We start from the raw sequence: 12,976 nt of genomic DNA on the forward strand, positions 1-12,976 counted from the left end.
ATTAAAAAAAAAAACAGTAGAACAGATCAGTGAAACAAGGAGCAGGTTCTTTAAAAATTTTAACAAAATTCATAAACCAATAGAAGAGTTTTCAGAAAGAAAAGAGAAAGGACCCAAATAAAATCACAAATGAGGGCAGTCCCAGTGGCTCAGAGGTTTGGCGTCGCCGACAGCCAGGGGTGTGATCCTGGAGACCCGGGATCGAGTTCCACATTGGGCTCCCTGAATGGAGCCTGCTTCTCCTTCTGCCTGTGCCTTCTGCCTCTCTCTCTCTCTCTCTCTCTCTCTGTATCTCTCATGAATGAATAAATAAAATCTTAAAAAGGAAAAAGAAAAAAATCACAAATGAGAGAAGAGAAATAACAACCAACGCCACAGAAATACAATTATCAGAGAACATTATGAAAAATTATATGCCAACAGCTTGGAAAAGCTGGAAGAAATGGATACATTCCTAGAAATATATAACATAGCGAAAATTAAAAAGGAAGAAATAGAAAACTTGAACAGACAGATAACCAGCAGAGAAACTGAATCAGCAATCAAAAATCTCCCAACAAAGTCCAGGACCAGATGACTTCCCAGGCAATTCTGCCAGACATTTAAAGAAGGGTTAATATCTGTTCTCAAACTATTCCAAAAAATAGAAAAGGAAATAAAACTTCCCAATTCATTCTATGAGGCCAGAATTACCCTAATACCAAAACCAGATAAAGACCCCATTACAAAAGAGAGAGAGAGAACTAAAGGCCAATATCCTTGATTAACAGAGATTAAAAAACTCTCAATAAAAACTAACAAAGTGAATCCAACAATACAATTAAGTAAATCATTCACCATGATCAAGTGGGAGTTATTCCTGGGTTGCCAAGATGGTTCAATATTAATAAATCAATCAGCATGACGCACCACATTATTAAAAGAAAGGATAAAAACCACATGATCATTTCAATAGATGCAGAAAAAGCTTTGACAAAATACAACCATTCATGATGAAAACCCTCAACAAAGTAAGTTTAGAGGGAATGTACCTCAACATAATAAAAACCATAGATGAAAAACCCAGAATATCATCCTCAATAGGGAAAAACCAAGAACTTTTCCTTTACAGTGAGGAGAAAGACAGGGATGCCCACTCTCATCACTCTTATTCAACACAGTACCGAAAATCATAGCCACAGCAATAAGACAAGAAAAAGAAATAAAAGGCATCCAAATCAGCTAGGAAGATGTCAAACCTTCACTGTTTGATGATGACATGATTTTCTGCATAGAAAACCCCAAAATCTCTGTCAAAAAATTGCTAAAACTGATAAATTCAGTAAAATCGACAGGATATAAAATCAACTTGCAGAAATCTGTTGCATTTCTATGCCACAATAATGAGGCAGCAGAAAGAGAAATTAAGAAATCAATCTCATTTATAGTGTCACCAAAAACAAGATACATAGGCTTAAGCCTAACCAAAGAGTTGAATGACTTGTACTGAAATACTATAAAGCATTGATGAGAGAAATTAAAGATGCCACAAACAAAATGGAAAAACATTTCGTGCTTATGTATTGGGAAAACAAATATTGTTAAAAAGGCTATACTACTCAAAGCAATCTATACATCTAATGCAATCCCCATCAACATAGCAATAGCATTTTTCACAGAGCTGGAACAAATAATCCTAAAATTTGTATGGAACCACAAAAGACTGAAAATAGCCAAAGCAATGTTGAAAAAGAAAACCAAAGCTGGGTGCATCACAATTTCAGACTTCGAGTTATATTACAGAGCTCTAGTGATCAAAAGAGTATGGTGTAGGCAAAGAAGTAGGCACATGGATCAATAGAACAGAATAGAAAACCAAGATGAGATATGAACTGATAACTCTATGCTCAATTATTCTTCAATAAAGTAGGAAAGAATATCCAATGGGCAAAAGATGGTCTCTTCAACAAATGATGTTGGGAAAACTGGACAGCCATATGCAGAAGTATGAAACAGGACCATTTTTTTACACCATATATAAAAAATTTTTCAAAATAGATTAAAGACCTAAATGTGAGACCTGAAACCATAAAAAGAAGAAAAGATAGGCAGTAATGTCTTTGACATCAGCCATAGGATCTTCTTTCTAGATATGCCTCTGAGGCAAGGGAAACAAAAGCAAAAATAAACTATTGGGACTTCATCAGGATAAAAACGTTCTGCACAGTAAAGGAAACAACCAAAACTAAAAGGCAACATACAAAATGAGAGAAGATATCTGTAAACGACATGTCCAACAAAGAGTTAGTATCCAAAATATGTAAAGCAAATATAAATCTCAATATCCCAAGCATGAATTATCCAATTGAAAATGGGCATGAATGGATATTGTCTCTAAGAAGACATCCAGATGGCCAACAGACATGTGGAACGATACTCAATATCATTCATCATCAAGGAAATGCAAATTGAAACCACAATGAGATGTCACCTCATACCTGTCATAATGGCTAAAATTAACAACATATTGGTGAGGATGTGAAAAAAGGGGAGCCCTTTTGCACTGTTAGTAGGAATGTAAAGAGGTGTAGTCACTGTGGGAAACAGTAAGGAGATTCCTCAAAAAGGTAAAAATAGAACTACCGTATAATCCAGAAATTGCACAACTAGGTATTTACCCAAAGGATACAAAAATAGAGATTTGAGGGGGTACATGCATCCCAATGTTTATAGCAGTGCTATCAACAATAACCAAACTCTGAAAATAGCTCAGATGTTCATTGGCAGATAAAGATGTTGTGGAAAATATACACACTGGAATATTACTCAGTCATCAGAAAGGATGAAATGATGCCATTTACAAAGACATGGAAGTTAAAAGGAATTCTACTAACTGAAATAAGTCAGCCAGAGAAAGACAAATACCATACAATTTCATTCATATGTGGATTTTACGAAACAAAACAAACTGGCAGGGATGCCTGGGTGGCTCAGTGGTTGGGCATCTGCCTTCCACTCAGGGCGTGATCCAGGGATCCAGAATCAAGTCCCACACTGGGCTCCCTGCATGGAGCCTGCTTCTCCCTCTGCCTGTGTCTCTGCCTCTCTCTCTCTCTCTCTCTCTCACTGTGTCTGTCATGAATAAATAAATAAATCTTAAAAAAAAACTGGCAAAGTGTGGTGGGGAGGGAATGAGAGAAGCAAACCAGGAAAAACACTCTTAACTATAGAGAATAAACTAATAAATGCTTAGAGGACGGTGAGGGGAGGATGGAGAAACAGGGGATGGGGATGAAGGAGGGCACCCAGTGATGAGTACCAGGAGTTATATCCAAGTGTTGAATCACTATATTATACACCTGAAACTAGTATTATACTGTGTTAACAAACAGGAATTTAAATAAAAGTTTTAAAATAACAATTGTTAGTATTCACAGGTGCACACACAGAGACAGAAAGGAAATTGAATACCCATATAAAGAGTGTTTAAAGCCACAAATCCCCTTCTTATCTCAGCTCAAGAAATGGCTGCCATGACTATTCTCACCCCAGCAGAAGCCTGGAGCTTGTTTCTCTGGAAAGAACTCTGAAGTGATGGATGCCAGGCACATAACCTAATCCAAAACATAACTATAATGCTTAAAACTAACCTGGTGAAGATACTGGGAGACCAGGGGCCAGACCCAACCTCCAACTATACACAGAAATAACCCTAACCTTAATCTTAATCCAAACCTTAACCTAAGCCTAAAACTAGACCTATTACTAACCAAAAACCTAACACTAACCCCTAGTCCCCAATCCTTAAAACCTAACCCTAACTCCAATCCTAACCCTGACCCCAACCCTAACCTTAACCCCAACCCCAAGCCCAACCCCATCCCTAACACTAACCCACCATTTGCTTTGATGTGGATATAACAGAAGGTATTATGCTGAGTGAAATAAGTCAATCAGAGAAGGATAATCATTGTGTGGTTTCACTTATACGTGGAATATAAGAAATAGTGAAAGGGATTATAAGGTAAAGGAAGGGAACTGAGTGGGGAAAAATTAGAGAGGGAGATAAACCATGAGGGACTCCTAACTCTGAGAAACAAAGGGTTGCGGAAGGGGAGGTAGGTGGGGGGATGGGGTAACTGGGTGACAGGCACTGAGGAGGGCACTTGATGGGATGAATGCTGGGTGTTATACTATATGTTGGCCTGTTGAATTTAAATTTAAAAAAATGGGGATGAGCACTGGGTGTTATTCTGTATGTTGGTAAATTGAACACCAATAAAAAATTAATTTATTAAAAAATAAATTTAAAAAAATGTAAAAAAGTAATTAATTAATTAAAAAAACAAAGTGGCATTTGTTTAGTGTCCCATTTAAAAAATAAAAAATAAAAAATAAAATAAAATAAAATAAATAAAATAAAATAAAATGCATTACCACCTTAGAACAATGTGCAGTAGCAGTACCAAGTGTTGAAGAGGTCATGAGTAATAGGGAAAACAGTTTTATGTTGAAACCCACCCCTCTCCTGCCCTCTACTGGTATGTTTAGACTATTAAGTCATTGTTCAACTTTTATTTTCAAATAAGCAGTATTATTAAACTGAAGTTGTAAGTTTTTTTTTTAAGGATTTTATTTATTGATTCATGAAAGACGCAGAGAGAGGGGGTGGGGGGCAGAGACATAGGCAGAGGGAGAAGCAGGCTCCATGCGCGGGAGTCCGATGTAGGACTCGATTCCGGAACTCCAGGATCATGCCCTGGGCCAAAGGCGGTGCTAAACTGCTGAACCACCCAGGCATCCCTGAAGTTGTAAGTTAAAGGCAGTATCATAATATCTGCTGATGTGGACAGTTTTATCTGTGTGTTACTTATTTGGGAACTTTATATGGGTAAGGCTTCAGAGTAGTGTTCCAAGACAGCTTACAGAGAAATTTGCAAACTTATGGTTGCCCTCTCAAATCCATTGTAGCAGTTGCAAGTGGTTGTGTGGATACTGGATGTTTAATCTTTACCATTTGCTTTGTATTGACAATATTTTTCATTTTTAGTGTTAACTCATGCACTATTTTAGGAATAATGCAAATCAAGCCTTCATTCAGTGATGAGAATAGCAGTATAATAGGAATTTGCTGAATGTGCTTTAAAGGATTAATTGCTTTTTTCTTTTTTAGCATCTCATAGACTTTGCATGACACGGTACACTCCTAATTATGCATTCTTTAGTTTCCAAATCCTAACCTAAGACATTCTATATTAATTGATTGGTAGCCTGAGAAAGAGCTTTCTCTGCCTGTTTCTCCCCTCACTCCATTTTTTTTGGGCAAATTATGGGAAAATCAATGCAATTTCTCACTTCTCTGGATGAAGCAAAGTTTGTTTGGAGGGTACAACCAACCTTCAGGGCTATATAGAACGGCTATTAAGAATATTTAGAAAATCCAAATTGATGAAAATTACTCCATGACAAATCATAAATCTCGTTCATTAATAATATGTGCTTAATTTTGAACTTACTTTTGGGAAAACAGTTCAAATAGGTTCTCTTAAGATTATTTTAATCAGCTCAGAAGCAAGAACCTACTTAGCTAATGAAAGTTGAGACACTTTCATAAAAGCAAGAAATTCTTGAGAGCATTTTTTTCTTTAAAAATGGGACAATGTTAATGTCAAGATGTTTATGCAAGAATAAAATTTTTAAATCTTTGACTTTTGTAGAATTCCCACTGTCGAATTCCCATGGACTTGTGACAGAAAAGCTATCCTTTGCTTGAATTTTGATGGCAGAGCTTAACTTTTCAAAGGATATGAAAAATTCATTGGGAAGTGTAATGTGTTCATTTTAAAGGCTCTCAGTTATCTGAACTGAAGGTACTGTTCTCACTCTGGCCAGATGACTGAGAGTGTTCTGTACACGAATCATGCAATATTTTCAATCAGGACATCACTTAGTTACAAGTGTTGTATGTATAGAGTTTTGTTTTGGGAAATTTTTTTTTGCCTAAATAAATGTTATAAATTTAATGGAAAGTGTGTCTTGTTTACTTTATTTCTAGGCATTTGCTTTAAATTTAATGCAAGATTTAGATTCCTTGGTTATTCACTTGTAACAACTGCTTACCAGTGGTTTTACTGCAGAAGTTTCCAATCCTGGAACTCCATTGATTTCATTAAATGCCTGTGGTAGGTACTATTAAAGTGTTGGAATTTATATAATTTATAAGTCCCTCAAGGGGGAGTTTTGTGGAGTTTTATGAAGAAGAAGAAATATTAAGCATATAAATATTAGTTAACATTGTATCACAGGCCAGTCCAAAGTGCTTGTTACAGAGCCACAGAGATCAACTTAATCCAAAGTAGGCACCCATTACACAGCCCAACAAGACTTCCTAGAGAACATAATATCTGGGTTGACATCCATTCACACAACTATTGAGGTAATTAACTGATATTATGTATATTAAGTGCATGTAATGAAGCAGATTACCAAACAACAGAGCATAAGAACCCCATAGCCAGGAAGAATCCTTAGTTATTTTAGTTTTAGAAACTCATTTTTTAGTTGAAGAAACTTATTCTTAGATAAAATGAGCTTGTTTGTCACACAGTAAGTCAGTGACGGACTCTGTGCTATAGTTCTTATTTTCAGACTTCCAATCCAGTGGGCCTCTCTTCCCCACCATATTGTTACATAATACCATGAGATTTCTTAGATCTTAGGCATTATGTAGTTAAGCATCAAATGAATGATTCAGAAAAGATTGTACACCAAATGGTCAGAAAAGTGGAGATTGTCCTGAGAAAGTGTTCTAAGGCAGCATTAGTGTTTAAATTCTATAGAATTCGGGATCCCTGGGTGGCGCAGCGGTTTGGCACCTGCCTTTGGCCCAGGGCGCGATCCTGGAGACCCAGGATCCAATCACATGTCGGGCTCCCGGTGCATGGAGACTGCTTCTCCCTCTGCCTGTGTCTCTGCCTCTCTCTCTCTCTCTCTCTCTCTCTCTGTGACTATCATAAATAAATTTTAAAAAATTAAAAAAAAATATATTCTATAGAATTGTTAATGAATGACCACTACAAATAGTATTGCTTCACTAATACACAGATGTGAGGTTAGCTGTGTTAGGGTGACAGGGTTTGTTTTTAAGTTTTACTATAATTTTCATAATAATTACTAGTTTCATTAACTTGTTATCTGTCCAATAATTCACTCAATAGTGACATGGTATTACTATGAGCCATACATACTGAGGAACATAAATACTTTTGGCTAATACCTAACCAAATAAGTTGATAAGCTGTGTAGTCTATAGCCAACACCAAAAATGTAAAAGCCCTCCTCCATTCTTCCCCCTCCCTCCTTTGTCACAGTTTTTATTATGTAAATTGACCCAATCTCTCTTGACAAAATTTTTCCTTTCTTCCTCATTACCCATCCATCTCCTCTTCTCCATTCTTAATCTGCATTTTAGGAGTCCAGTGAATTGATCTGACTAACTGCATAACTCCTCGAATTGAGAAGAGGGGATAAAGGTAGAAACTGTGAGCACTCACATCAATCATTTTTTCCTCACAATTTTAGATTCCAATGCACTCTCAAAATTCAGCCTCTACACAGGCTCCTGCCTATGAAAGAGCAAGTCATAGAGTAGGAGTACCCACAGCAAGCTCTTAGTTTTCAGAAGTAAGTCTTTTGAACATATTTGGGGAAATGGCACTTGTAGTCAGATGCTGCAAATGAAAGGTTTATTCCCATACATTCAGTAGGACAGCTGTTTAAAATCATCTGTGGGGCGCCTGAGTGGCTCAGCTGGTTGAGTGTCTGACTCTTGGTTTTGGCTCAGGTCATGATCTCACGAGTCATGGGATCCAACTCCACATTGGACTCTGAACTTGGCAAGCCATCTGCTATGGATTTTCTCTCCAGCTCTCTCAAATAAATAAAAAATCTTAAAAAAAAAAATCATGGTGGCACCTGGGTGGCTCAGTGGTTGAGCATTTGCATTTGGCCCAAGTCACACATCAGGCTCCTCACAGGAGCCTGTGTCTCTGCCTCTCTCTGTCACTCATAAATAAATAAATAAACTCTTTAAAAAAATAATAAAGTTCTTGAAGAAATTTGACTATGCTTTAAAGAGATCTTGACTACAGTTTTCTAATTTCATTTCAGAAGTTTAATTTCTTTCAACTTCTTAGTTTTTCTGCATCTGCACTATCTTTCTTCTACCTTTTCTTCAGAGTTGGCAGGAGGAGGGTGGGGTCTGTTAGTGAAAGCTTTCTAGAGGAAGTGACATCTAAGTAAGGATCAATAGGAATTTAGTAGGGAGCAATAGAGTGGACAACAATGAGTGTGCAAAAGTCAAAAGTACATTTCTGGAAGTGAAGCAACTTCAGTAAAAAATGGCCAAATGAAAGGTTATAGTGAGAGTACTCACGATTTAAACTAGAGAGGTAATCAGGAGCCAGCTCATGAAGGGCCATTGAAAGCCATCCTAAGAAGTTTGGGTTCCATTCTGAGGACAATGGTGACATGGAAATGTTTTAAACTGGGAAGAAAGGTGGTCAGATTTGTGTTTTAGGGAGAGCACTCACTGAAGAATTAGAAGGGATGAGTCTAGTAACAGGTCAGTTAGGACCATGGACTGAATCTTCAAAAACTGTCAAACTGAAGTGCAAAACTGAAATAGGTGGGGGATAGCATAGAAGAAATTAAGAGAGAAAGGGATAGTGGAACCAATTATCAAAAACTTCTCCTTCCCTAAATAGATACAACCTTGTCTCTGATTTCAGAGAAACTTTCCTCTAGAGGTACAATTCATTTTTTCCAGGTAGCCACGTATTTTTTCAACAAATATTATTGATCCCTTTGAAAAGTTAGTCATTGTTTTAGGCCTGGGGATACAACAAAATAAAGTCTTTGTCCTCATATAGCTTACTTCTTTTTTTCCTTAGAGAGAAGCAGCCAGAAAATTAAAAGAAAGAAATAAAATAAATAGCATAACAAATAATGGAAGCAGAGGAAGAGAGACAAGCAGTATGAGGTGGCATGGTATGATTATGTGGATTGCTATTTAATGTATCACAGCCAGGGAAGTCCTTATTGATAAGGCAGTATTTGAGCAAAAACCTGAAGGAGGTAAGAGAGCCATCCATGAGAATAACAAGGAGTCCAACAGTGCTGGAGTGGAATAAGCAAAGGGGAGAATGGCAGAAGTTGAAGGGAGAGAAAGGCATGAAGAGAACAGACTATGTAGAATCTTACAGAACACCATCCTTAAGAATTTTGAAATTCTTTTTCTATTTTTAAGATTTTATTTATTTATTCATGAGAGACAGAGGGAGAGAGAGAGAGGCAGAGAGAGAAGCAGGCTCCATGCAGGGAGCCCGATTTGGGTCTCCAGGATCATGCCCTTGGCTGAAGGCGGCACTAAACCGCTGAGCCACCCTGGCTGCCCAGAATTTTTAAATTCTTAGTGAGAGAGAAAGTTATCAGAGAGTTTTGTACAGAAGGGTGACATGGCCATCAGCTTGTTTATTTATTATTTAAATTCAATTTAAAAAATATATATACATTTATTTATATATTTGAGAGAGGGAGCATGAGTGAAGGGAGGGGCAGAGGAAGAGGGAGAAGCAGATTCCCGGCTGAGAAGGGAGCCCAATCCCCAGCTGGGTCCCAGGACCTTGGGATCAGGACGTGAGCCCAAGCCAAACACTTTAACCAACTGAACCACTCATGTGCCCCAATTTTTAAGTTTTTTTTTAAAGCCATCTCTGCATCCAACATAGGGCTGGAACTTAAAACCAAAATCAAGGGTCATACGCTGCACTGACTGAGCCAGCCAGGCCACCCCTCAGCTTGTTTATATGCTGGTGGCAATGATTCAAGAAAGAGGGGGAAAATGCGGGAGAAAGAAAGGATGGTGCTGGATAATACCTTTGAGTAAACAAGAGGGTATGGGATCTGGTGGACAAGCGCAAGTCAAGGAGCTGGCCTTAGGTAAAAGCAAAATTGTTGGTGGTATAGGTAGTAAGGCAAAAACAGCCCATACAGATTGGTGGGTAGATGTGATGGTGAGAGCTTGGGTTTTTTTTTTTTTTATTATTGCTTTTTTTTTTTCTTTTTTTCTTTTTTAGTAAAACAGGCAGCAGAGAATATGGTTGGAGGAGGAGGTGTTGGAAGTTTGAGGATAGAGAAGAAGTTATAGAATAGTCCACTGGGAAAAAACCGAAAACATTGACTGGACTCGGAGTTAGAAAACTGGGTTTTGACTCCCAGGTTTTCCACTCACCAGGTGTATACAATTTAACTTATCTATTCAACCTCTCAGGTGTTCAGTTTCTCTGTGGGTAAAATGGAGATACCTACTGATAAGGATTATTTTATTATTATTATTTGGTATGAGGATTAAAGAATAAATATGTAAGGAAAGCATTTTGCAAAGTATTTGTACTTGAAAAACAACTTTATTTTTAAATCTACTTATCAAGGACTTGTTATGTATCAAGCATTATTGTTTTTTATGTACATTATCTTGCTTAATCTTTACATCAATCTTGTGTGCTTATAATACATTCTTATCCCACTTTACCGATGGGGATGTGGAGTTTCAGAGAAATTAAGAATGTTGCCCAAGTTTGCAATTTAGTAGACAAAGTTGAGCGGATATTCCAATCCAAGATTCGAATCCAAGGTTCATACTCTTTTTTTTTTTTTTTTTTTTTTTAAGATTTATCTATTTATTCAGAGAGAGAGAGGCAGAGACACAGGCAGAGGGAGAAGCAGGCTCCATGCCAGGAGCCCGATGTGGGACTCGATCTGGGGACTCCAGGATCACGCCCTGAACCAAAGGCAGATGCTTAACCGCCGAGCCACCCAGGGATCCCATAAAGGCTCATGCTCTTTAGAATTATGCTATTCAAGGTATATTTTTTCTTAAATTAGCTGAAGTGTACTAATTTCCTGCTCTTTGAGGGCTTTTTCTTGGAGCAAGTTATAAAGATCTTCTTGGTATCTTGTAGGTAGAAGAAAGTAAAGTAGTTGGTTTTGTGGATTAAGGTCAGACGTGGTTTTGGCATTTGATTCCTCCAATGTCAGTAAGATTCGAAACAGAGAAGGCTACTGTAATAGACGTGCCTGCTGCCGGAGTTTTAGGAGAGAGGTCTTTAAGCATATATATCTGAAAGTATTTAAAAAAATATATATATATTCTACAGGTGCCTGGCTGGCTCAGTAGGTACAGCCTGCGACTCTTGATCTTGGGTTGTGAGTTCGAGCCCCACGATAGGTGTAGAGGTTAAGGAAATAAAAACAAGAATATATTCTGTTTCCCAACTTCATTGAGCGTGTTTGTGGGCAGGCTTTAGAGAGGCCACAGGAAAGCAGTATAAGTCACTGAGTTGTGGGTTTGGGAGAAGTGGGTCTCAGGGAGGTGAGAAGAAGGTGGGTGTGCGGGTAGAGCAGGCCTAAGGCGGTTCCTGGAGGAGGACGGTTGGACCCTGATAGGGTGGGGTAGTGGTTGGGGCGGTAGGGGGGAGGGGGGAGGGGGGAGGGGGACGCAAGGGGGAGGGGGAGGGGAGGCGGGAGGGCCCTGATAGCGTGAGGTAGTGGTCGGCGGGGGGGGGGGGGGGGGGGAGGTAGCGGGGGCGGGGCCGGGGGAGGGGGGAGGGCCCATCCCGGGGGCGGGGCGTGCGCCGGTCCGGCCTCCGCGGGAGGGGGCGAGGCTGCGGCGGGCACGTGCGCGCCGTCACGCCGGGCGTTTCAAACTCCTGCGGCGGGGACGGAGCGGCGTGAGCGCTGCGTGCGCTGCCTGGGAGCCGGCGCTGCTCAGCTGCCTCCGGGCGGGAATCGGCTCTTCCTCTCGCGGGATCCGGGTCCCGCCTCGACGCCCGCTCTGTCCTGACGCCCCGCCGACGGGGGTCGCCATGGTTCACTTCTTGCACCCGGGCCTCTCGCCGCGGAACATCGTCCCTCCGGACGCCCAGAAGGATGCGCTGGGTTGGTGCGTGGTGCAGGTGAGCGAGGCGGCGGGGACGCGGGCTTCGGCGGACGCCGCGCTCGTCCGGGAGTCGTCGGGGACGGCGGGGAGGCACCTGTCGGTCGGTTCGTTTGGCCGACGGGGGTAGAGTCCGAGGAGGCCAAGCGGCGGCTGGGCTCCCGTCGTCGCCGGGGACGTGCGCGCTGGAAGGAAGTGTCCTGCCCGGGGCGTCCCAACCTCAGGGCGGAGCGCGCGGACCGGGCGCCACAGCGTGGAGGCGCGGCGAGGGCGAGTCCGGCCCCCGGGTGACCTTGGGGCGGGGGTGGCGGTCGCCTCAGGGCTGGGACTCTTGACCCAGGTCCGCCCGAGGCAGCCGGCGTTTTGCCTGGTGGTGTAAGTTCGCAGGTGCGCTCTGGTCCTGCGGCAGGCGTCACCGGCACTCCGCGGCGGCGCTTATGACTGTCAAAATGAAGCCGGATGCCCCAGACCTCGACCGTAGTGCCGCGTGCGGGGCGGACGTGGCACCCCACAGAGGCCGTGACCCGGCAGCCCCTAGCGCCCGAGGCTTTGGGTCCGGGAGCTCGTCCTGGGAGGTCCTCCTGAGCCCGGAGGGAGGGGTCCGGAGCCCTAAGGCCGAAATTCCTTCAGTTCACGTGTTCTCCCCCCACGGGATTCCTATCAGACGAAACTTCTCAAAATGCAAAGCGGAGGAGCCTATTTGCTGCTTACTGTCTGTTATTTCGTTTCTACAGTAATTCGGTTATCTCCCTTTCTTTAGGCATTGAGAGTCTCCATTTTAGCGGTGCGTAGTAGAGAGGTTGAGAACTCTGAAATCAGTTAGTTGATTTGCTCAAGAACCTGAACTTGACATCAGGTGTTCTGAGGTCAGACTCCACATTCTACAGCGCCCCAAGGACCGCCCTCTTAGAACTCAAAAATCTAGTAAAGGCTCAACGTAAAATACCGAGGGAAGGAAAGATGCATTGAGGTTGTACTTTACATACAACGCCTTGTTGGAAG

The 12,976-nt window shown here is 41.2% G+C and overlaps 1 protein-coding gene across 1 annotated transcript in view; it reads left to right on the top strand.

The window, feature by feature from the left end:
- Window positions 1-11,789: 11,789 nt before the first annotated feature.
- ZYG11A (zyg-11 family member A, cell cycle regulator) overlaps window positions 11,790-12,976 on the top strand; it is a 78,183-nt gene continuing 76,996 nt past the window's right edge. The window contains exon 1 of the mRNA XM_055306144.1: window positions 11,790-11,993. Within this exon, the coding sequence (XP_055162119.1) occupies window positions 11,904-11,993 (90 nt within the window). The 5' untranslated portion in view covers window positions 11,790-11,903. The remainder of the gene's footprint in view (window positions 11,994-12,976) is intronic.

This window comes from Nyctereutes procyonoides, unplaced genomic scaffold (genome assembly GCF_905146905.1).
Source record: "Nyctereutes procyonoides isolate TBG_1078 unplaced genomic scaffold, NYPRO_anot_genome, whole genome shotgun sequence".
Lineage (NCBI taxonomy): Eukaryota > Metazoa > Chordata > Mammalia > Carnivora > Canidae > Nyctereutes > Nyctereutes procyonoides.